This window comes from Phacochoerus africanus, chromosome 4, assembly GCF_016906955.1.
Source record: "Phacochoerus africanus isolate WHEZ1 chromosome 4, ROS_Pafr_v1, whole genome shotgun sequence".
Classification (NCBI taxonomy): domain Eukaryota; kingdom Metazoa; phylum Chordata; class Mammalia; order Artiodactyla; family Suidae; genus Phacochoerus; species Phacochoerus africanus.
This window is the reverse complement of record NC_062547.1, coordinates 35169304-35195510: the sequence shown is the minus strand read 5'-3', so window position 1 is coordinate 35195510 and position 26207 is coordinate 35169304. Positions and strand designations below refer to the sequence as shown.

Sequence of the window (26207 nt, the reverse complement as noted above, 5' to 3'; positions counted from 1 at the left end):
ACTCTTTTAAACATTAGGTGTGGTAGGAATAAGGGGAAGAATTGAAATTTGAATGAATGTTAAGAGAATTGGTACTCAACTAGCCGTTAAAAAATGAGTGACATTCCTCATCCAGGTCAGATTTTTCTGTTTGTCAGGTTAATATATTAAGCTTTACAGTGAGCTTTCATCATTTCCCTTCTATTTGTTCCTGGTCTATATAGCAAATTTCCAAGGCTGTTTTTGCATGATAAGGACAAACTCACTGGAATATTACAATATTTAAATTTACAACTGCAGGTTTTTCTTGTTTTCTCTGCATGTGCCTGCTTAATATTGGATATGTTGATAAAATGTGTTTGGGTTTGCTTCCATATGCTCTATAGAAGTGAGATTTTGCTGCTGCATAATTAGCAGGTTTTCTGAAAAACAGGTATTGTCCTTTCAGAGATTTGGAGAAGGATAAAATCCTGTATATTAAAATGGCCACCAATGTCTCTTGTAATATTGTCATAATTTAATTTTCAAGTAAACATGTATTTAGAATTCCTGATAAACATGTGTATGTTAAATCCTAAAGAAATATTTTTAATAGTGGAAAATTATTTTTTTTCTATTTTGGTCAAACAAAAGCAAACTAGAAAAATGAACACTGTGTCATAATATGTTGTATTATTGTTTGCATTTATTATTATTTTCTGGGGGTTTTTATGAAATGAAAATAAGGTTATCAGTTATTCCAAATGATTGTTAATGTACCTTAAACATTATTATAGTTTACTACTTTATAATTTAGGCATTACAGATAGTTCTTTTTGTTCTTTGAGTTTGTGGATGCATATGGAGATGTAACAAATAAATAGGAAAAGTGTTTATAAAATTATATGACATATTAAACTGAAAAATAATTGTCATGTTTGCCCAATTTTATACTTTCCATTAAGAAAATGACTGAATTTGATTTTTCAACTTAACCTTTGGAAAAGAAATTTTAAATACTGTGTGTGTGTGTGTGTGGTCATCATTATTATAAAATTATAAAACTCAATTTGTAAACAATTAGAAAGAGGGAAACAAAATCAGCTGTATGCACTTAGATTTCATATGTTTCCTGTTTCTTGAAGAGGGAAAGATTGTTTTGTGCATGGATAATTTGACCAGTAAACACCAAAGGATAAATATGTACAGCAATTATCCAGCTTTTGAAAATCATCCTTTCTCCAGGCGGGTCAAAAGGAAATGCGTATAGTTTTATTATTGCTGCTATCTATTTTTAGTTTATAAACCATTTTCATATACAATTATCAAAGCATCTTCAAAATGACCCTTTAGGGAGACGGAACAAAGAGTAACTTCTGTTGCAAAGTTGGGACTATAAATGACTCCATTATCACTGCAACTCACACCTTATCTCCCAGCTTTCAGAGCTAGTGTGGCGGAATTTTTGCTCTGACCAAGTTCTTTTGATCATTTTAAACCAGATTTATTTTCAAGTTCCATTGAATTATCCCCTTTCCACTGATTTTAGCAAAGGAACTTAAAGCTCTGTTGGAAATCATCTTCGCATTACACCATGAAACCTTGAGTTTACAGGATGGCTAACATGACAAAGTTTTGGTGGAGTGTCGATAACATACTAGGTTACGTTGCTGACATAGCGGTGGTGGTGATGATTGTGGAAGTAGTAATGATACTCCTTTTCCTTATTATCATCATAAACACTTACTGAGTGTTTACTTTGTGCTGGGTACTGTGGTTATCAGGCTTTACCTATTTCATTATCAGAATATCCTCTCAGTTAAGAGATGCAAAAACTGAATGAGAATCAAAGAAATGAAGTAATGAGAATCAAAGAAATGCAAACTAGATCTTTGCATCCTGTGATTCAAATCCAGTGCTGACCACATTTCACTATCAGAGGTTGTTCATTCCTTCCTAGGAAATATGTGAAAAGCCTGAACTGATCATACAGTTTATTTTTCTCTAAAAGGTCCATGATGGCCTAAAAGTACTTTTATTTCATTTCTTTATTTTTAAAATTCACATTTATTTCTAGCATGTCGCTTTATCAGAGGTAATAGGCCCTTGGGTGCTGAGGCTCATCTGTATTTCCTAAGTGCTGTCAGAGGCCTCCTTTTAGTTGATCCTCCAGCCACCTAATGAAGTAGGACAGATGGAATTTCTTCCTCTCTTTACAGATGAGGAACCTAAATCTCAAAGATTTGATATGTTTGGCTCAATTTAAATAACTGCCAAATTAATCCTCCAACTCCTGCCCTGTTGTTTTCCTCCCTAGACTAAATTTGAAAAGTTGCAGTAACTGCCATAATAATAACAATATTAATATTATAATTATATAATCTATTCAGTGTTTTTACATGTCTTTGCACTAGTTGCTGGAATACAGTGATATTTTGTGATTTCAGAGGCTTTTTTATAATAAGAAGAAGGAAAGTGGACACTTCAGATAATGCTCATTTATTATTTCAGGCTAGAAAGAAGTACTCTGGTCCCTCCAAAACCAGAAATGACTTGGCATCTAAATGATAACCTTACTGGCAAAGAAAGGTCCAAACTCTTCACACACTAAGCTAAAGTTTACCTCAAGACTTGATGCTTATTTAAAATTGTACATGGTAATTTTATCGCAATAGACTTGAATGAAGTCATTTCTAAGATACCACCACTTCCTGGACATTGCTGTTCTAAATTTTTAAAATTTAAAGCAGAGTTGGCCAAACAAATCTTAAGATGCATTGTACTTGCCTAGGAAAATACTCTGTTCTGCTCTTTGTACTATGGCAGAAGAAGCCCCAAATTGCCAAAGCTAGAACCTCATAAATAGTGTGTAAATATAGCACATTTTAAAAAGTAAACACAGCTGTTATCATAGAAACTCAGAATTTAGTTTTCAGAATCAATTTCTGGAGTCAATATCTCTTTTGCTTTCTTTTTTGTCTTTTGAAAAATAGATATGATTCCAATCAGTATATATACCATATAGAACTGGATGATGACTATAATCTAACACTGAGATCAGAGTATCCTGATGTGAGATTTCCTGAAGCCATGTTTTAATGTTTTTTACCTGATGTCTCTGCTAAATCTATCACTCAGAGTCAGTGGATAGCAGGATGAGCATCCCCTTTGGGGGTCCTTGGAGATGTGGAATTTCAGACCCCCACGCTAAGTCTACTGAATTAGCATCTGCATTTTAACAAGAGTTTCAGGTGATATATTTGCCCATTAAAGTCTTAAAAGTACTGCAAAGACTCCTTGACTTAACTTTCCTTATTACTCATTAATCAAGTTTAAAGTAAAACATCAACTCACAACTTTCCAGCAAGGTCAGTATTATTAATTTCAGTTTATGGATGAGAAAACCAAGGCAAAAAGAAGCGAAATAACTTGTACAAGTTCCCACAGCTACTATAATGCAGAGCTGCCTTTGAATCCTATTTATCTTGACTCCAAAACCCTTGCTGTTTTCATCACCCTTGTGATTCCTATGCTGCTGAAACAGTGTGTTTTAGCTATTTCTCCTTTCAGTCTCCAGTTTTGTAGCGCTACATTGATTTTTTTTAAAGTGATCTATAGATACACATGTATAGATATACATATACATATACAACTTCAGTAAAAATACCATGCCAGCTTTATTCTTTATGCTCTTTCTCATCCCATCTTTATATATGATGATATTTTCCACAGGACTTTTCTTTTGAGGGTAACTTAGTCACCCCAAAAGAGTTTAAATAAACACAGTGCAAGATTTGGTTTATTTTGGAATTTGTTTTGTGTGGGAACAGGAGCAATGCATGTGTGTGGGTGTGAGTGTGGGTGTTTGTGTGTCTTTTGGGAACTATTTCAGAACAGTAGTGGAAAGTAGGCATGGCTCTGGAATGCAGCCTAATGCCCTTCTAAAATGTGACTTTGTTCCAGGGTGCAAAAATATTTTAGAAGAATCAAAAAATGGATGTCCCAAAACCCAATGGTTCTTGACAAGTCAGCTTTCCCAGACCTGGAGGAGTCAGACTGCTATACCGGCCCCTTCAGCCGGGCACGGATTCACCAGTGAGTTCCCATCTCTTTTTTTCTTCCACCATCTCTTGAAATCATCCTTTTGCTCTTTACAACATTGGCTCTCATGTTTGCTCTATGCAACTCTTTCTACAATGGGACAGTCAGAGATGAAGGAAAAGGGAGAAGCATCACTTACCACTCAAGTACTGAAAACAAGATAAGCTAGCTCGGAAAATGCAGTGTAGGGGAATGGTATCAATTTTTAATGTGTTCTATTTGGAACCACTTTGTTTAAGGTAGTACAAAATTTATGGACACAACAGGCAGTCTATTCTCTCCTTGTTTCAATGTAAAAAAGAAATATAAGGACATCCAGGCTTCCTTATAAACTGAAAAATATTAAAATGAATATTTGATAATGCCTTGTTTTATTTATAAGTGTATTTTGTTCTCTGCCACATGATTTAAGAAGATGGTGTCTCTTCTGATTGACTATACTTGTTTTAATGGAGAAAATACATGGATGACTAGCCAGGAACTTGTAGCTGTTGCTGGATTCTCTGGTCTGCTTTCCATACTAAAACCAATCCCTTTATATTCCCAGCTTCATAATAAACAATAAGGACACCTTCTTCAGCAATGCTACTCGAAGCAGGATAGTCTATCATATGCTACAGCACACCAAATATGAAAATGGAATATCAAAAGTGGGTAAGAACCATAGTTAAAATTTAAACACAATGTAGAATTTATTTTTACTGATTACATGCGGAATTATTTTTTTAACAACTGAAGTTTTGCCTTTATACATTAAACATAGGATATAATGTGTTGAACCAACTCTAAACATTCTATGTTTCATCATTTCAATGAAAGAAAACAGAGTTCCCGTCGTGGCGTGGCAGAAACGAATCCAACTAGGAACCATGAGGTGGGGGGTTCGATCCCTGGCCTCGCTCAGTGGGTTAAGGATCCAGCGTTGCTGTGAGCTGTGGTGTAGGTTGCAGACATGACTCGGATCTGGCATAGCTGTGGCTCTTGCGTAGGCCAGTGGCAACAGCTACTATTAGACCCCTAGCCTGGGAACCTCCATATGCCCCAGATGTGGCCCTAAAAAGACAAAAAGACAAAAAAAAAAAAGGTACAATGAAAGAAAACAAAATAAAACAAACAAAAAAACTTTTTTAAGGACATTTAGCAGTAAGTATCAAAATGTGAAAAGTTCAAAAACTTTGGAACAGAAAATTTATTGCTTGAAATTTATCCCAAAGAAATAGGTGGACTTTTGAATAACAATATATGTAAAAGTTTGTTCATTGTAGCTTTGTAAACAAAAAATAAAATAGATTAATACTAGAGATACATGAACTATCCATCAGGAGAACTGACAAATAGGTTAGGCTATATCCATATAATGCATCCATTAAAAATTATGTGATTTTTATTCACTCTTAACTCAAAAGTATTGAGCATCTATTGTACGCTATATGATAGAAAGTATATGACATACACCCTTTACTCACGAAGATTGAAAATTACTATTCTACTATTGATTTTGAAAGAATCTGTAAATTATTAAGTGGCAAAAAACAGAATACAAAATAATGTAATACCATTTCCTAAAAACACACAAATAAAAAGAAAAAATCTAGAATATATATATAAAACATATATATAAAACATTTTAGAGGTTATATCTAGAAGGTGCAATAACAGCTAATTTTTAACTTTCTAAATATCTGTGTTGTCTGAATGTTTAACAGTGTGCTACTTCATGTCTGATGCAAAGTAAAATTGAGAAAGTTTCACCTGGGAAAATTAAGTAAGATTGCAAAGTTTACACAGAGCAGAGCAGAAAACAACAGGTAACAAACAAACTAGCCTTTTGTTAGGGTGAAATACACAAGATGACTGAAGATGTTAGTCATGTCCTAAAATCCTTTAAAATAAAAAGTTGATAGCCAGTGGAAACTTGTATCAATCTCTACAGATTTGTATTCAAATGGCGTGCTGCATTAGTAAAATGAACTATGTTTCAAGTCATCCTTTTTTTAAAGAGGAATGTTCAGACTTTGGTTTTCTTCTGATTAATGATTCATTTATTACTGAGCAGTCAAAATAGTTAAACACTAAATTCAAAATAGTTGAACACTAAATCCTTATAAAAATTTGACACAATCAGAAGTTTTGTAAACAATAAATAAAAAAAAATAGATGGAATCCAGAATATAAACTAAAAACGTGTCTAAATTATAGCACTATGTGCTTAGGTAGTCTTTAAAAATAAAATTGACATTTAAATGATTATAAAGATATCATGCCCTCTGTTGAACCTGCAATAAATGCAGAAGGGTACAAAAATACAATTTAAAAATCCCTGCATTCAATTGTCACTGCTACAAATTACTACTGAATATATATGTGTGTGTGTGTATACCAATATATACACATATATATGTATATATACACACATATATATTATATATATACGCATATGTATAATATATATGAGATGTATCATAATTATAATCATGTAGCATTTATAGTTTTCTGTCCATTTTAACATTGTATTTTCTCCAGCCTTCTAGTATGTATGAAAGCATTATTTTAAACAGCTGTGCAATATTCTATTAGAAGCATTCATCAAATCACAGTAGTTTACCAAGCACTAATATAATTGATTGTACCATAAAAATGAAACAATTCCTTGATTTTGCCTGTTCAATTTTTTCTAATTCTTAACTAGTATAAATAATATTACAACAAAAATTGCTCTCCAGAAGACTTTTCCCAACATCCAGTCTCACCAGGCCTATGTGAAAGAGTCCATTTCACTGCACTCTTACTGGGATGGAGGAGATTTTAAGATGAGTCACATATTGCTATTTATGTCCCTTTGAATTAGTTTTAAAGATTTCTCAATACCAGTGTCCTTTTGAGACATTTTTAGGAATTCCTCTGTTTCCTTGACCAAATTTTGATATTTTGAGGCCAAAAAAAAGTTGTTCCAAACTCATGTACCTCCAAATAAGTGAGTATTAAAATGCTCATATTTCATGATACGGCAAAGGGTCATATCTTATACCTTGCAAACCTCCATTTATTAATGCTATAAAGACACAGTTAGACTCAGTATCAGTCTCTTTCATAACCTCACTGTCCTCCTATGGAAGTCATTTGGATTATTTTGGTTTCAAATTAATTTATTGTCCCAAGTGTATGTATGTTGCTCCAGAGGGAAGTCTTCAATCAAACTAACTCAAGAACTGTTCTTTTCTTCTCTTCCCAGGTATCTGTAAACTTATAAACAATGGCTCATATATAGCAGCTTTTCCCCCACATGAGGTAATTTTGAAATACATTTCTATTTGAAAAAAGTTTCTGCTGCTCAAGCTTGAACTCATTTTTTCCCTTAAGTCTAGCTGCCCTCTTCCAGGAGGTTCAATCAGTAAGGTAGTCTTGGACCTTTCCGAGACCCCATTATAGTCCATGGCTACACACTAGCTCCTGCACTCCAGAACCCTTCTGCAATTTGCCTGGTATCAGGAATCCCAGCCCTGGAGGAAGCTCGTGGATATTGCTCAGCCACTCTGACCAGACATAGACAGCCATCAGCTCCAACACAGAGCTCCATGCTTGACCCAGCTTGGGTTTTACACAAGTCTCAAACAGAGCGGGTTCTGGTCTGTGCCTACCATATTAGGATACCTGAAAATCTAAGACAAACTCAGACCGAAACACTACACCCCTTTATTTACTTGATTTTCTGCCAGATTATAGCCTCCAGTTTTGAATAGGTCATCTTTGGTGGAGTCTGCCTATTGAGTTATGAATGATATTAGAATCAGATTTAAACATCTTCTCCTAATATACACACACACATACATTCTTTTTAAGGAAATTTTGCATTTTAAAATAAGAATGGGGTCATTATAGGTTTTAATGTGTGTTTTCAAAGCCCATCCAGTCTTAAAAGGCTGAGGGCTCCTAGGACATAATCCCTATACCTGAAGAATTCACAGTCTAGTATAACTAATAAAAGACAAAATGTATTGAGCACTTCCTAGTTGGTACTGAGCTCAGTATTTTATATGGACTATCTCATTTAATCCTTGCAACAACCCTTTGAGGTAGACAATAATATTAACTTCCTTTTAACTCCTTTTTATAGACAGATCATTGAGGCACAGAATGGTTAAGTGTCAAAAGAACAGTTTTGAGCCCAGGAAGCCAGACTCCAATGTATCTGTTCATTATGACATATCTACTTACATTAGGAATAGAAATAATGATAAGTTAGAGTGTTTCATACAACACATCCTGTGCATGGATTTTCCCATTAATCTGACAATAATTCTAGATGGGAGGATTATATTTCCATTGTAGAGATGCAGAAACAAGGCTCGGAAAAAAATTAAGCACCATGTCAAATACAACTTAGTCAGAAAGTACTGAAGTGTTCAGAAGAGCCAACCTGAGTCCCCACAAGAGATTCTGTAGCACAGGAAGGTTTGTTTTGTTCTCTAAACAATTTTGTCAACCTAAGTAGTAGTCTGATAGCTTCTTTGGCCATTTCTTCTGTGAAATTTTAAACTATTAGGAATGGGTTGTAAATAATAGCCATTTTCCCATTTATTCTTAAAATTTGGTAGAAATACTAATACATGAGATATATGCAAAATGGCTAGAAAGTAGTATTGTTGAAATATAAGTAAAGAAAATAAAGCAATAAGTCAACAAAATGGACTCAGGAATTTTTTTTTTTTTTTGATATTAAAGGCTACTACTTGAGGAAAGAAAAACAAGGTTTACTTTGGGGAAAATGAAGTCTATGGCCCTCACTCTATCATTTTTATTAAGGACACTCAGTTTATGTCCTTTTTCCTTGATGCAGGATTACTACTAGTGTCAGCTCATATTTTTTACCCACAGTTGAGATTTATTTTTTTACTTACAAAGGGGACAATGGCTAGAGGGCAGAAAGAGGCCTTTCTAGAGGAATTTGGCATGAAAAGGGAGAAAGGGGAGAAGACGCATGTATATGTGAGAAAGCGTTTGCCTAAACTATTAATAGAATTGATAATCCCATCAATTATCAATAGTAGAGACAGAAGAAAAGTGTGCTGGTAGGTGGAGATGGGGACCACCAAGTGTACATGGTCCTCTGAAAGGGATGAAAATATGTGGGAGGGCAGGAGTCACCACTTTGGTCAGTTTTCTCTTGCAGTCCATCTTGTGTCGCTGTCCACCCGGAACATTATGGTTGATAGAGGTTACTGTGCAGTTACAACAGTGATGTACTAAGGATTCAAAACTTAGCACCTAAAGCCCAGGAAGTGCCTGTGTCAGACCACTGAGGCGGGGAAGGAAAGTAACATTGATTTTACTTGTTATATGCCTGGTACTTCATAGCTGCTTTCCAAGTGGGCCCTCACAAGGCCCCTCTATATCAGTATCATTAATGTTTAGTCTTATCCCCACAATCTAGGTGGGGTAATTGAGGCACAACTCCACTCGTTTTAAATTTTCCTCAAAATTTCATAAAACTAGACTTGCACGTTGGAGTGAGGAAGGGGTCTTTTTCAAACCCTGTGTCCTAAGTTTTGATTCAGAAAATAAGGTCACTATATCTATTGCCCTTTTTTAAAATTATAAAAGAAGAGCAGTTCAGCCTTCAGGGAACAATTTTCTCTAGAAGGCATATGTTTTCTGTTTCTGGAATTGCAACCCATATGACAGATTTTTTAAGGAGTTAGGGGTTATAAAGAATTTGAAAAATAGTTCAGGTTTTGGAATATCTTATCTGAATTAAATCTTATGGATTCTAAGATTTAAAAACATGACTAGCACTGATGATTTTTGAATGCACATTTACTCTTTCCATAGCTTCTATAAATGAAATAAATATTTTCTAGAGCTATATTGCTTCTTGAAGCAGAATAAGGCACTCTTAATTTCTTCTTCTCCTCCTCCTTCTTCTTCTACTTCTCCTTCTCTGTGCCTGCAGCATTTGAAACTGGCAGGGATCAGACCTGTGCCAGAGCAGTGACCCAAGCTGCTGCTGTGACAACGCCGGATCCTTAACTGGCTGCTCCACAAGAGAACTCCACACTCTTAATTTCTGAACTACATATTACAATAATTTCTCTCAGTTATGGTGGAAATATTTTTTACTAGAAGATGTTAAATTCCAAACAATGAAAAACTAAAGTCTATTTTACTTTAATGGAAAAGGATCTCATTGGTTTAAAAAAGGAATTTAAGAAAGAGTTGAGAAGTATCAAAATATTTTTCAAGGCAAAAAAATATATAAAGGCACTTAACTATATAACTCCAGTGATGGGCTTGTGTTTACAATTTCTGAAGCTTTCAATAAATTATTAAGTTATTTCATAAGAAAAAAGCAAAAGCAATTTCTGTTAGTTCAGATTTCACTAAAAGGATGGCTATCAATTCATCTTATTTTATTTGTTTCAGGGAGCTTACAAAAGCAGCCAGCCCATCAAAACCCATGGACCTCAGAATAACAGACATCTGTTATATGAGCGCTGGGCACGCTGGGGAATGTGGTACAAGCATCAACCCCTGGATTTAATCAGGTACTGCAGATGAATTATAATGGACAGCATATGCTGTTTCATTGTTATTTTCTTAGATTTGGAATTATTTTATTTACTGATACAGACAAAACAATCTGTATCAGCCTGGGTATGATCAAAAAAAAAAAAAAAGAAGCTGCTGTATGCCTTTTTAATAAAAGGAACTTAATTTAGGGAGTAAGTAACACAGGGATGGGAAACCTGAGAAATCAAACAGGAACATAAGGCAACCAGAGAATAAAAGCAGCAGAAAATTGCTAACCGTCTTAAATCTGGAGGGAAAATGAGTTGAAGCCTAAAACCTGGGTGCAGGAGCTGTGCCATCCGTGACTAAGACTCCCTGCAGGGAAATGAAATGTTGAGAGTAGAGAAACGGAAAATTATGGAGCCATAACAAGTTGTGGGTGCTCTGATGGGGCTCTGGCCCTGAAGAGGGCCAGGAGAAGAGAAAAGATACTGGCTTCTCCCTTCTTCCTCCTTTGAGACTTCAGTGCCTCCTGGTGCAACTTAACCAGGAGCAATTTATGAGGAAACCTTTGCAATCTACTTCCCCATGAAAACAAATCAAAACAGGGAAAGGCAGAAAATGGATCCAAGAGAAAAGAGGAAAATTGGCAATGTAGCATCTCAGCATGATTTTATCTTTCAACAAAGATATGGTTTGTGTCTGCTCTGTTCTAGGAGGTATATTCTAGTGAGTAACTGCTCTCAACTTGAATTAGTCTTGAATAGTGTTACTTTCATGATTTATTTTATTTTGATTTTATTTATTTTTTTATTGTAATTTGCCCTTATTTTAAAAAATAAGGAAATACGTATTGAAAAGGACTTAAGTCCCTATCTAACTAGAAATATTTATAGAATAAAAGAAAAAAGAACTTTCATGTTACAAGGTTATATATGTTGATATTTTGGACTGTTTATGAAATACAAATATCAAGAACAACTCATAACTGTACTAGTCATTGTTCCAGCAGGAAATTGACAGAACTGATAGAATAGAAGGGATATTTGAAGATAATTTAATAAATAAATTTAATATTCAAAAGTATAAACAGGATCAAGGGAGCCAGCAGATGGGGACTAGCAAAAGCTGAATGTTGTTATCAAACCTAGACTTGGAGGGACAAGAGGAAAGAGAAGTTGGCAGAACCTGTTAAAATCTATAATCAGAGAAGGAGAAAGTGAGGGTAATAAAAAAAGATACCCCAGCATCTCTCTTATCCCTCCCTGTGATCTCCTGCTGGTACCTTCAGTTGGCCATTGAGCCCATCATAAAACCAAAAGAAGGAAGGAGCATAGGTGATGTGGTCCCTAGAGGCGAGCAAAAAGGAAAAGGGTAGAACGTGGATCTGGATGTTCAAGTCAGAATATCCCATACTGAATCGTTTTTATCTCAAACATTAAGTACTTGGATATATTCAAAAGCAAGAAGCTTCGATTCTAGTTCAGTCACAACAAATTATCAGATTCTTCTTTATGCAGGGGAAAGTATTTTATTTTATTGATATATGAACACAGTGAGATATACCAATTCACAAAACCATATGTGTTAGGAATCACAGTGAATTTGGGATTTTCAAGCAAGCATTTCAGGTTCAGCAGTTCCCCTATCTATGGGAGATTTCACTGTTAACTGCCTCAGCAATAAATCAGCAAGCAACCTTCATTTTCAGTAAGTAGATAATTCAGTTGCTATTACCAATCTTTGGGTGTAGAGGTAGAAGGGGAATTTTGCTGTGAAAATTGTGTATTTTTATTCAAATGACTAAGAGGAGAGAGATGTGACCAGGGGCTCACCCAAGGTGAGGGTCAGAAAAGAGTATAGATGGTGCTTCAATAGGTGCTTGCTCTCCAGGGACTTGCTTGTTACGAAAATCGAGATGGTGGTGAGACTGATACACACTGAACTATGCAATCTTCTGCAGAGAATTGGGTACATGGCCCAGTTTTCTACATGAGCTGGAAGACTGCCTGAAAACCTATGACATTTTAATTATTTGGAATTAAATTGTTCTTAAGACTATACAAGTTTGAGGACATGAGTCTCTTATTGTGTGACTTCGTAACTGTAGCGAGAGCAGGAAGGTGTCTGGCAGTCGGAATTTTTGTGCATACTTGGGTCCCAGATGATGCGGCCCCTCAGGCAAAGGCTATATTCTCTCCTGCTGAAAAAAGCAGTTCATTAATAGTGGATAAGAAATAAGGGGCTGTCAATTCATTTTCTTTTATTATAAACAACCGTTTCTGGCCACGTGTGTGTGGTTTGTTTTCATTTTAATGATGAATTCAGACAATTTACTAGCCAAAGCCTATCTTCATTTCAGTCTATTTCTCAATGGAAGATATTTGGATCTGGAAAGAACACATTTAAAAAATGGTCAACTACAAAACCTTTTTTAGCAAAATAGATGTGTGGCAATTTTTCAAGGTTTTATAATAGGCATTTTTTTTTAATTTAAAAACTAATTGGGATTTCCCATCATGCTTCAGTGGGAATGAATCTGACTATCATCCATGAGGATGCAGATTCAATCCCTGGCCTTGCTCAATGGATTAAGGATCTGGCTTTGCCATGATCTGTGGTGTAAGTCACAGACACGGCTCAGATCTGGCATTGCTGTGGCATAAGCTGGCAGCTACAGCTACGACTTGACCCCTAGTCTGGGATCCTCCATATACTGCAGGTATGGCCCTAAAAAGACAAAAAAAAATGAAAATTAAAAAAAATAACTTTAAACTAAGTGCAATAATTCTCTCTAAAAGAGTTCAATTTAACACCTGTTTTATGATAGAGGCTTTATATGATAGAAGTTATTTCAGCAGAAAAATCCAATAATCAAATGAAATGTCACCCAGGATAACCAGTATATAAAACAGATGAAAAGAGAGTGTGAGTGAAGTGGAAGGTGGTAACACCAATAGCAACCCCCATCCTCCTTGCCCTATCATGGTTTTGAAGATATTGAAGGAATATCTAGAGATCCTAAAAGATTGTGACTACCCACCTTCCAGGTTAAGGACATTTTCACCAGGCATCTTTGCCTGGAACTAGCTTCTTCTCATGAAACAGATCTGAAATCTGCTGTAACTTAGGTAATTATACTCCTGTCAAATAATATTGTTGCCCCCCTTAACCTTCAACAATGTATAATTAAAAATCTTGGTGTAATGCTGTCTGTATAAGGGGGTCTTTCAGTACAGTCCTCTGTAATAATTATTATAAAGATATTCCATTATCTTAGTAATACATACCTAAATCTTTATTCCACCCTACAGAGGAACACTTGCTTAAAGGAACAAATGACTTTATTATGATACCTGTTAATAAGTTTCCATCTCAAAATAGAACATCATCATTGTATAAGAAATGAATAGAACAGTCTTTGTCTCCTAGAAGAAATAAATGAAAAAAAAAACCCAAAAAATTAGAGAAATGGTGCTTAACATATGATGACTCCATGTCTACAACTGGTAAAATATGCATGAATTTTAATTGGCACAATACAGAGTATGGAGTAGAAAGAGAATGATTTTGAGGGAGAGAAGTCTTGTTGAGGAAAAAAAGAGAATTTTCTTTCCAGCAAGAATTTTTGCCCAGAACGAATTCCAAAATGAAGTATAAAATACCAGTCTTTACTACTAGTGCCAGGATAAAAACTGGTGTTATGTAATCATTTTCAGAAAATGGAAATCAAGCACCAGTGGACAATTCAAGAAATTATCATTTCTTAACGCAGCTTTATACACTGTTGTGACAGTTAACACTGGCTGTAGACTATAGACTTGGTGAAGAAAGAGCAACTGGGCAGTTCTTAGAACCACCTTATTCATCTGCTGTTTCTGTATAAATATATTAATCAGCTAAAGGGAAATAAAACACACTCATTCCCATTGCTTCAGTCAATAAAATACCCCCAGGTATGTGCTAGTGAAATAAGTCAGGGGTCCACTTTCAAGCAGTTTGCACTCTTATGGGGAGGGAGAGGCATAGCAGAGTGACAGGTAATTGTCACAAAGTTTTGTACGTTTTGGACCCTGAAACCACAGGTGAAGGCAGTGTGGGAGCAAGAGCAGGGGCATCTAACCCAGGTTTGAAGTGAAGTCAGGAGAGGCTTCCTGGAAGAAGTGATATAAAGTACAAGATAAGTACAAGCCAGAAAGGCAAAGAGAGTGAAATATAAGTTTCCAAAATGAGGGAATGGTAGTAACCATGGAAAGAATTGTTGAACTTTGTTGAAGAAGATGCCTGACATAATTATGCAGATTGTATCTGGCATGAGGGAGTCTGGCCAAGGATGCAGATGGAGACTGAAACCAAATCTGCTTTCAGCATCTACCTAGAGGGGAGACACTTTTCTAATTTACGCCAAAGTGATTGTTGAGCACTGCTCTGAGCGTAGAAAAAACAAAAAGAGTTACTGCTAGGAGGATGGAGAAAATTTAAGAACTGGCTTTTAAAAAGCTTTGTGAGCCATGTTAAGAAGTTTGATACAGAGATAAACACATTTTATAAAAGTGCCCCTATAAAGACAATTTTTGAAGATAAACAGTGTCACCATTATTGGATTCATTAACAAGCAGGAATATTAAAATACCCTAGATAGAGCTGAGGAGGAATTGAGATGATAGCCTCACTTATCCATCTAAAATTCTGACTAAGGGTTACATCAGTATTTGTAGTGTCACTTACATTGCCTTAAGCTAAGAATTTGCTTTGTCATGCAGGCTATACTTTGGTGAGAAGATTGGTCTGTATTTTGCTTGGCTTGGGTGGTATACTGGAATGCTGATTCCTGCAGCCATTGTTGGTTTGTGTGTTTTCTTCTATGGAATATTCACAATGAATGCAAGTCAAGTAAGGTAAGCCATTAATAGATTTATTTTTAAAATCTGGCCTTTCTTCTGAATGGACAAAAGCTTTACAGCAATGCTACCTATAAAACAAGTGGTGGTACTCCGGTTTATTTGCTTGTGTTTGTTTTTGTATGGGTAAGGCACTACAAACAAAGGTCATTTCCATATTTTTATGTTCAAATTCTCTTGGATAACTTCTAAGGCTGATTCTCTTAATGCCAAGTTTCTCTTTCTAGTATACTCCTCAGAATTAATAATTCAACAATGCAGTGGACAATTTTATGTAATTTCAGTTTGCGTAGTATTTGGTAGTCTGGAATACTCTCTCAAAACATTAATTCAGAGAATCATAATAGCTACAGTTTTTTTAAACAATTACAATATACAATGACCTTCCAAATACATTGTTTAATTTGCTGTAACTTTCACTACCACCCTTGGAGATGAGTATTCCTTTTAGCAGGTGAGGGAACCTTACACAGTTAAAGATGTCTAAACAAAATATTTATACCCTCCTCTAAGTAGTCTCCTCTCATGAGAACATGAAATCACTTTCTCTTTCTTCCTGCTTTCTATAGGGATAGATTTATAAAAGATTTTAGCATCCGCTTAAGACATCAAAATGGTAGTAAAAGAAGATTTAACACAACTTAAAGATTTATCAGAGTAGTGATTTTTCTGTTAAAGTTAAAATGACTCAAGATTTGGATATAGGAACAAAACACTATTATTCAACAGAGGTAAGAGTCACCTTGGCATTAAAGAATCATCTTTATAGCATCTTCTATTAAATATACCATAGGATTTCAGTAATTTCAACCTTGTATGATGCAGTTCAAATTATGAAAAATGCTTTTATCTCCCTCCTTTAAAGCTTTAAAATATTTTTTTTCATTTTTGGTCCATCTTTTAACTATGGCCTTGCTACTGGGTGGTAATAATGACAGCTAATGAGACCATAAAACTTATTTCCTTGAATTTGCTTTGTGTGCGTGTGTATGTATGTATGTGTGCATGTGTGTGAATAACAATTTTGCCTAAAAACAAAATAGTTTTCATTGTCCCAGAATTGAATCCTGTTCCATAAACAAATTCCTTGATTTAGTATCTCAGAATCCCTTTTTTCTTCATGAAAACTAAATGATAATTATCGTGAAAACCAAGAAACACCTACTGTTTGAAAGCATTTCATTATGACAAGTTTATTTCAGAGTTTTGCAAGCTCACTATCATTCTGGAAGGCAGCATTTTCCTGGACAAACATGTGCCCACTGGAAACATTCACTCCCTCTGGTCATCTCTTTATATGATTTTGAATCAGTAACCTCTGAAGTTGAGAAGAGAGGTTGTGATTTAGAGTTATGGTGTCTTGAAAAGAAAAATACATTTCTTTTTGTACTTCTCTGTTCTCTGTCTCTATGAGTTTGGCTTTTTTTTTTTTTTTTAGTGATTCCACATATAAACTGATAATATACAGTATTTTTCTTTCCTATCCAGCTTATCTCAGGATGATTCCCTCAAGTTCCATGTTGTCACAAGTAGCAGGATTTCATTCTTTTTCGCGGTTGAATACTATTCTGTGTGTGTGTGTGTGTGTGTGTGTGTGTGTGTGTTTGTAAGCAACAGAGGGGTTTGTCTCTCAATCTATTAAACTTAAAAAAATAAAAGACAAGATTTGTGGTTTCATGCAAATTTTAGGAAAGGTTTTTCTCTATTAAAATACCATTGAAATTCTAATAACGGTTGCATTAATCTGTGAATCTCTTTGGGTGGTATGGATATTTCACCAACATGACATTTTCTAATCCATGAGCACAAGATATCTTTCAATTTACTTGAGTCTTCTTCAATTTCTTTTTACTTACGGTTTTCATTGTATGGGCCTTTTACCTTGGTTAAATTTATTCCTAAATATTTTATTCTTTTTGATGTAATTATAAGTGGGATTGTTTTCTGATTTCTCTTTTTGACAGTTGTTAGTATATAGAAATACAACTGATATTTGTATACTGCAAGTTTATTGAATTCATTTATCAAGTTCTGGGGTTTTTTGATAGAGCCTTTAGTGTTTTAGAAAAATGGCATTTTAAAATGAACTGATGAAAACAGAAAATGATTTTTAGGCAGTTAGCTATTGTTCAGATTGGTTCCATGGAGAACATACTCAGAGTTCTCCCATGTGGTATAGACTTCCTCCTCCATCTTTACAAAGCTGCAAATGAACAAAAGGCAATGAAAGGAATAGATTTTCTGTTCCTATTGATTTATGTACCAACGGAGTAAATTAGGCTCCTTTTGTGTGAGATAAGTATTCTCTAACCTTTAGTACAAGGAGTGTTTTAAAAGGCTGTAGAAAACTCTTTTCTTCAGTGCTTTATGGTATTATATTACTGCTACTTCTGTCACACTATAATTAAGATCCTGTCAGACTTTCTATTCTCAACCAAGATAAGCATCACTGAATATCTTGACTTCCAAAGTTTCATGGGGCTGAAATTTTCCATTGACGGTGTCAGACATGGTTAAGTTGTAGGTGTTATCATGGCAAGTGGGTGGAGGACGTAGGGCTTTAATTTTGAGTTGCTTTTTAAAATGCTATTTTATTAAGCACTTTTGTGTTTATTGCAAGGTAACATATTAAAAAGCTGAAGACTAGATTGTATTTATTACATTTCTACCAGCCTGTGTTCATGTAAATGAAGGTCATATTTCTTACTTGCTCTGCAGTTAATTTTAGAATTGTGTGAAAATCAACTTATAGATTATTTAGTGTGTGTATGTAGGTACATGTATATATTTACATGCTCATTGGTCTTATATACTCAAAAGTGGCCATATTTATTCCTGGTGGAGGACATATTATAGGATTATGAAAATAAACAGGCAGGTTTAGAAAAATAAACTAACAAATATGGTCCCACAGCTTCTCAGGCTTTGGTTTCAGGGTCAGGGCAAAAAGAGAAACCTCAACTTTCTGGCTCATTCTTACCTCTTTGGCATTAGAACTCACCAACTCAGAAAGAAATATATTTGGTTCTCAGTATTGACCAGTTTTTCAAAAGCTGTTGGGTCCTAAAGGACTTTTCAAACCCTCTCCTGACAATTAAAGGCTTCTTTCCCTTTATTAAGGGCCTGTAATGTGCCAGGGGCATTATTAATATCCCTGTATAATATCGCATTTGGATATTATTAATCTCCAAGTGGAGATGAAGAAATTTATCCTCAGAGATGCAGGTGACTTAAGGGAAAATATCTAGTAAGGTTCAACCTATATCTGATTTTTTTTTTGTCTTTTGTTGTTGTTGTTGTTGTTGTTGTTGCTATTTCTTTGTCCGCTCCCGCGGCATATGGAGGTTCCCAGGCTAGGGGTCTAATCGGAGCTGTAGCCACCAGCCTACGCCAGAGCCACAGCAACTTGGGATCTGAGCCGTGTCTGAGACCTACACCACAGCTCACGGCAACGCCGGATCCTTAACCCACTAAGCAAGGGCAGGGACCGAACCCACAACCTCATGGTTCCTAGTCGGATTCGTTAACCACTGATTTTTTTTAAATTGTACTAAAAACACTTAACATGAGATCTACCCTCTTTTCAAATGTTTAAGCGCATACTACAGGACTGTTAACTGTGGGTACAAGATTATACAGCAGATCTCATATAACTGATACTATATACCCATCGAAAAGCAGCTCTCTATTTCCCACTCACTAGCAATGACTAGTCTACTCTGTTTCTATGAGTTTGACTGTTTTAGATACAGAATTATGCAGTGTTTATTCTTCTCTGACTGGCTTCTTCAATTAGCCAGGTTCATCTATGTTTTGCATATGGCAGAATTCCCTTCTTTTTTTAAGGCTGAATAATATTCTGTTCAGAATATAAAGCAGAATTATGCAGTGTTTATTCTTCTCTCACTGGCTTATTATTTCCTTTGAATCCATCCTTAATGTGTATGTCTTACAACAAGTATAAGACAAAAGAAAGCCACAGTTCAAGCAGCGGTTTATATTATGAGGTTCTACAAAAGAAACCAAGAAACACAGGGGGCACTCTCCATCCATCTAGTGGTTAAATAATGTCAAAGAACTTTGTAATCCTCTCAAATTCCATATTTTAGGCTAAAAATTACGTTGCAAAAATTGTTTAATATTTTTTATATTACTAACAAGTTGAACTTCGAGCAACTTATAAAAATGAGTTTAATGTGTCTGGAAATAAAAATAAGGCACAGTCTGATGGCTGAAATTCTATACTAGGTGCTTTGATACATTTGGGCTTTTGTTTGATCATTTGGAAGCTGGAAAAGATGATGTAGTATAAACCAAAGTTAATATCATTTTAGTATGAGATTTCAGTGCAGAGCACATGATGTCATTCTTCAAACAGGGAATTATGAGCCTATTTTAATAAAAAATTTTCTTCAAGAGTAATACTAATACAAAGTAGTAGTATTCTTTCTTCTGAATTTTTAAAATGTATGTTTTACCAGCTTCCTCTCACTTCACATAGACATCCTGATAACTAACAAAATGTTTGAAAGTGGGAGAATTATAGTATATGTAAGATCTATTACACCATCGTCATCATTAATAAATTACTTTTTGTGATAGAAAAGTTCTTTTTAATATTAAATATAATTATCCCTCATTTAAAGGTGTTATAGGTGATGGAGCACTGGACCCAGAATCAAGAAAATCTAAACTCAGTTCTCTGAAGTACCTCTTGTTAGCTCTAGGGCCTTAAGTGAATCACTTAAGCATCAGTCCTCTCAGTTGTGGAAATAATTATCATTATAGGAGATTGCATTGAGGACTAAACTTAATGGACATGAAGCCATCTTTGCTTCCTGTAAAGCATTGTATTACCATATAGTGTTACTACTTACTATTCATTTCCACTTTGGCTTGAGATTATACAGGTCCAGGCTTTGAAGTACAAGTGCATAACTTTTTGCTTCAAGTGCATACATTTTTGAAAATAGCAAATTTGGCTGTGAACATTGCCAATTAAACATTTATTAACAGCTGCATTTCCAAGCATAGTTTCAAAAGCCTTTACATCACTTTCAACATTTCAAGAGCAGAATTACTTAAAGACAATTTATTTAGGGGATACTACACGGGAAAGGGCCAGGTATGACAGAAAAAGTCACAAGACACCTTAAAGACAAGTTGCCTGCCATGCAATCTGGGGCTGCGAGGCTTTTGAGAAATTGTTATCAGGGCCCTACTTATGTCACAATGTCATCTAAAATATAGGCTGAGATTTTAAAAATATAGTGAGCATAAAACTCTAGAAACAAACCCTATTACGTTACATTCCAATAGAGAATATAACATATTTCAGTAATATGACAAACCATGTCTTGTCATCATGACAATATAAAAATATTCTTTTTTCTTCTGCAAAAAGAAGATCAACTTCCTCAGATTTGCAGTGAACATAATGCACCTATCAACTGCAGTGGGGATTATCCAGTTGTGTGAATTATGGATGCTCTACATTTTGCTGATTACAGAGCAGCGAGGTCCAGGGGAAAGATCGATAGACCTGAGAAATCAGAATAGTCTGATGGTTTTCCAGCTCAGCCATGTCCAAGCCTATGAGCTTGGCTAAAACACCCTTGGGTGTTCCTTACAAGGTTATCTTGCTTGCCTTGAAATCAGGTGCAGAAGTGTCCTTACATGTGTAAAATGTGCCCTACATGTGCCCTATTATCATTACAGTATCTTGGCAGAGAGTTCTAAAAACAAAGAAGCAAACAAAAACCTCTGCCTTGCAAGTACCCTACACATTTGACCTGGAGCCACTTTTAAGTTCTTCATCCCCTGTCTACCCACCCACCCCGCCACACAATTTCCATTCCACTGGTTCCTCCCCGCCTGCTGCTTCCCACAGGTTTGGCCCCAGGGGATAAGCACCTTGCTAAGCATGGAGGTTAATGCTTTCTTTTTCTCCTTTGATTTCTCAAGCCAAGAAATTTGCAAGGCCACTGAAGTCTTCATGTGCCCTCTCTGTGACAAGAACTGCTCACTGCAGAGACTCAATGAAAGCTGTATCTATGCCAAGGTGAGCGTGGATCCCCCCATCCCCCTCCTTGCACTCTACTTCTATGAAGCAGGTGGTAAAAAGCCCTCCAGGAAATTGCTTTTTACTAAAGTTAAATGTTCCCAAGAGTTTCAACAGTCAATATAATTGGCAAATGAATAAAACGTCACTCTGAGGCAATTACAAGAAGAGTATATTTTAATTTGAATATCTTTGTCTTCCTTTGTTTTTAAAAGTGATCATTACCATCATAGACATAAAATTTCCACTTGGAATGATACTGAGATTCTTTGCGGGGGAAGATTATTTCTATGGGTAGAGATTAAATTTGTATGTTCCATGAAGACTTTTATAGAAGTATTTTACAGAGGAAAATGAAATAACATAGCCAAAGTTCTCAAATTGCTACCTGTTATAACCATCTGAAGGGTTTTTTTTCCTCTTTTAGGATTTTTTAATTGAAGTGTGTTGAGTTACAAAGATGAGTTTTTTAACTCCTGAAGCCCAAGCCACACCACAGAGCAATTAAATTAGAACCTTTGGGCTTAGAACCTAGGCATCATCATATTTTAAAACTTTCCAGGTGATTCCAGCATGCACAAAAGTTTGAGAAATTTGTAATTGAACTTTACAATTATTATTATTCAGTTGTTAAATGGTTTTATTAAAATATACATAGCATATAATGAACTGCACATATTTGAAGTATGTAAATGAATAAATTTTTATTATATTCTATGCTTCTGTGAAGCAGTCACCAAAATCAAGATAATGAATATATCTATCACCTCCAAAAGCTTCCTCACAAGCTGTTGTAACCCACTGAGCAAGGCCAGGGATCGAACCCACAACCTCATGGTTCCCAGTCAGATTTGTAAACCACTGAGCCATTATGGGAACTCCAACCAGCTTTTCCATCATTATAGATAAGCTTGAATTTCCAGACAGTTATGTAAAGGGAATCATGCAGTGTGTGATGTTTTTCATCCAACATAATTATTTTGAGATTCATCTGTATCTTAACATTCATCAGTTAAAATGGTCATCCCTCTTTGTTACTGAGTAATTATTGCATTATTATTGCTATATCAGAATGTGCTTATGCATCTATCTATCAATGGTCTTTTGGTTGTTTTCAATTATTATCATTTTAAGTAAAGGTGCTGTGAACATTCATCTGCAAATCTTCATTTAGACAAGTACTGTTATTTCTCTTGGGTAAATATCTAAAATAAAATGGCTCTTTTATGTGGGAGGAAGATGTTTAACCCTCTAAGAAACTTTTCTTTTCGCTTTTTAGGGCCATACTTGTGGCATATGAAAGTTCCCAGGCTAGGGGTTGAATCAGAGCTATAGCTGCCAGCCTATTCCACAGCCAAAGCAATGCCAGATCCAAACCGTGTCTGCAACCAATACCACAGCTCACAGAAATACCAGATCCTTTAACGCACTGAGCATGACCAGTGATCGAACCTGCATTCTCATGCAGGTTCATTAACACTGAACCACATGGGAACTCCAGAAACTTTCAAACTGTTTTCCCAGATTTCTAAACCATTTTACATTTCCACTAGCAATGTATGAGAATTTCAGTTTTCTAAACAGCTAGCGATTCTCAGGATAGTCAGTCTTTTTACTTGTAACTATTCTTCTAGATGTTTGGAGATGTTGCTTCATATATTTTGTGCATTCTTTGACTGTTTCCAGAATGGGGATAAAATTGATTTCTGTTATTCCATCCTGTTCAGAGGTAGAAGTCTCTATATAATTAATTTTGACAGAGGTGTATATAAAATCAAAAGCCACTCAGGATCCCATTATAAGACCAAAACTTAGTAAAATCAGCTTCTGAATTATTTCTCTTGAATGCATAGCATGGGAAATTTTTGTTTATAATTTAATTTTTTTAAATATGCTGAATGTTGAATTGTTTTAAATGTTCCACAGTGATGTCTTACTTGGGAAGCATTTTCTCAACACTTTTTGCAAAAGCTGAGTGTATGCAAGTCATTAGATGTATACACACCCATGCAGTTCAAAAACATATGACAGCCTTAGAGACACCAACAAATCTGGATATATGTTACTTCTACTTGCTGGTTCTAATAAAACACACTGAACATTCATCATCTAAACACAGGAGATAAGAATCATCCACTTATGGCAGAGGGATAAATTGGAGAAATTGCCCAAGGAAACACTAAATCTAGGGGCCTTTATCATTATGCTGTATCTACATCCCTCCTTTACTCTGTAGAAAAGAGTATCTCTAGGGACAGTTCTGACTCAGGAAGAATTCACTTGGTAACTATTAAAAAGAAGGTGGAAGATTAGCCTGCAGAGGAACAATACAAGAAATAAAAACTGCCAGGATGAAACCTCTCAAATGTCTTGTATTTGTTCCTCTGGCTAAGATAAAATGTAGCTACTTAGTTTACACCTTATAATCAGAATTACCCTTCTTCCTCCATTGGATGGAAATAAACATTCTCTTTTAAAATCAGTTTACATACTTAAACATCTTGAAGTTACCAGGTGGGCAGTGTCAGAAATGAGGAAACAGATTTTTAGCAGAGAAACAAGCCCACCAGTCTAGAATCATCTAGTAGCCACATCACCTAGCCACATCTAGGAACTGGTCAATTCCTTATGGAATCAATCACCATTTATGACAAGTAACAGGAAATTCAATCTGCCATATTTTATTCGAATATGTGCATACATGTAACTATTCCCTTAATGATCTCAAGATATATTTCAGGGAAAATGTGGTTCCATTGTATAATGAAAATCATATTTAAGTACATTAACATTTTTGATGACTATTCTCCTTTTTAATACTTAAAATGTGGGAATTGAGAAATATCTGCAATTAAGTAACTCATTGATATTTGCATACTCTTTTTAAAGCACCTGATACCACACTATCAATTTTCATTATGCAAGGATTTCTTATTTAAGGTGAAAAAATTAGCTATAAGGGTCCTGCATTATTTTTGCATGATACAATCCTTGAAATGAATCTTATTTATAATAGTTATTAATAAATGGGTTTTTTTTTTTACTTGTTCAACAAACATCCAATACCTAGCATGACCCTCAGAATGTATACTGATATTGAGGCTACAACAGAATGAAGGCAAATTTTTAAGAAATTTCATATATAAGTCTGCATAAAACTATACATCAGAATCACCTAGAACTTCTGTTCAAAAGCAGATTCTTGGCCCCACATCCTGAAATTCAGTATCAATTGGTCAAAGAGTGAGGCTTAGAAATCTGCATGGTAACAGGCTGCTCAAGTGAGTCCAATTCCTGGAACCACAAAGCCCTAAACAATAGTGGTTTGGGGAAGTGGGTGAACTAATGAAGCCGCTGTGTTTTGGGGAGCCCGGCCCAGCTGACAGGAGTAGTTATGCCAACGTTGCTCTTTCCAGGAACTAGGCACTGAGGGATTGAGGGCTGAACTTCAGCTTCAATTCTGACTCCCTGCCTCTCAGCCTGGCCTGCAGGACTGCTATCCAGGAGGCACCTTGTTCTCCTTAGCCTAGAGGGGCTGGAAGGGAATGGCAGTGGCAGTTTCCAGAGCCTTGAGTTATTCTGAGGCTATTAAACAGTTTAGAGAGAGATCTAGCAAGGACAGTAGAGGAGACATAGACTTTAAGCTTCCAGCCTAAAGAGAAATTTATCTCCTTAAACAATCTCCACATTTATTGATTTCTAGACACACCCAAGCTCTCCAAGAGAAATCAAATGTCAAAGATAATGGAAAATATAGCTTCGTTTGAGGCCCAGTTTGTTTCTGTCTTCTTATATTATCCCTATTCACACCAACAACATAGGCCAGCTATTTTTTCCAATAAAATAATTCACTGCAAATATATGTTTGTAGATCAGAAGAGTTTTTTTTTTTTTCAAGGTTTCATCTGGAGTTTTCTTTTATAGAGCAAGTGTTCCTTTCCTATTAGGCGGAAGGCCTCTCCTGCCTTTATTCTCCTGGCAATCACTTGTGATGTAAGCTTGAATCATCCACCCTGTGCTTGACTCTTCCTCCCCCGACCTCCTCATCTTACCTTGGCACCCTAAAAAAAGCCCTTAGCACCAGAAGCTATAACCATGGGTTTCTAAGTGCCTTTCTTATCTCCATGGTCTCTCTTGTCATAACACACCCCACATGTAATAATAGCTTAGTGGATCTAACACAATGATTTTATACTTTAACACTCCTCTTCAGGGCAAGTTCAGAAAATTTCCCTAACTCCCATTCTAGCTTTATCGCCCGCTACATGGATTTAATCTCACATTACAACAGCATGTCATGTGTACCTTGTCTCATGGATGTGTTTCTGAAAAGTTGATGTTTCAATGTATTGACCTAAAAAATGCCTGAAAGGTTGTAAACAAAACTAACCAAAATCATGAAAAGTTTTTTTGAGGAAAAAAAAGTATGTGGACGTTGACAAGTCATATCTATGCAACACAAATTCTTGTTAAGTATGACTTTTCAGGTGTCACTTTTCTGAAAGGACGGCTGTCTCTGGAGCAGGGGGAGCCATTATTTCTTGGTGACCTTTATGTCCTGTGTGTGAAGTCTCTGTTTTAACACACTAAGAGGCTGTTTCTTGCAAAAGGCTTGCCTATAAAGGAAAGCAGACAGCTGTTCAGCTGCTTGGCAGCCGCAGGTGTCTCCATGGGATATC

At 35.6% G+C, this 26207-nt stretch overlaps 1 protein-coding gene across 2 annotated transcripts in view; it reads left to right on the top strand.

Moving 5' to 3' along the window:
- ANO3 (anoctamin 3) overlaps positions 1 to 26207 on the top strand; it is a 209754-nt gene that overhangs the window by 108205 nt on the left and 75342 nt on the right. For both annotated transcript variants that reach the window (XM_047776120.1, XM_047776121.1), the window contains 6 exons: positions 3922 to 4053; positions 4607 to 4713; positions 7292 to 7347; positions 10480 to 10601; positions 15330 to 15464; positions 21432 to 21528. In XM_047776120.1, coding sequence (XP_047632076.1) covers positions 3922 to 4053; positions 4607 to 4713; positions 7292 to 7347; positions 10480 to 10601; positions 15330 to 15464; positions 21432 to 21528 — 649 coding nt within the window. The remainder of the gene's footprint in view (positions 1 to 3921; positions 4054 to 4606; positions 4714 to 7291; positions 7348 to 10479; positions 10602 to 15329; positions 15465 to 21431; positions 21529 to 26207) is intronic.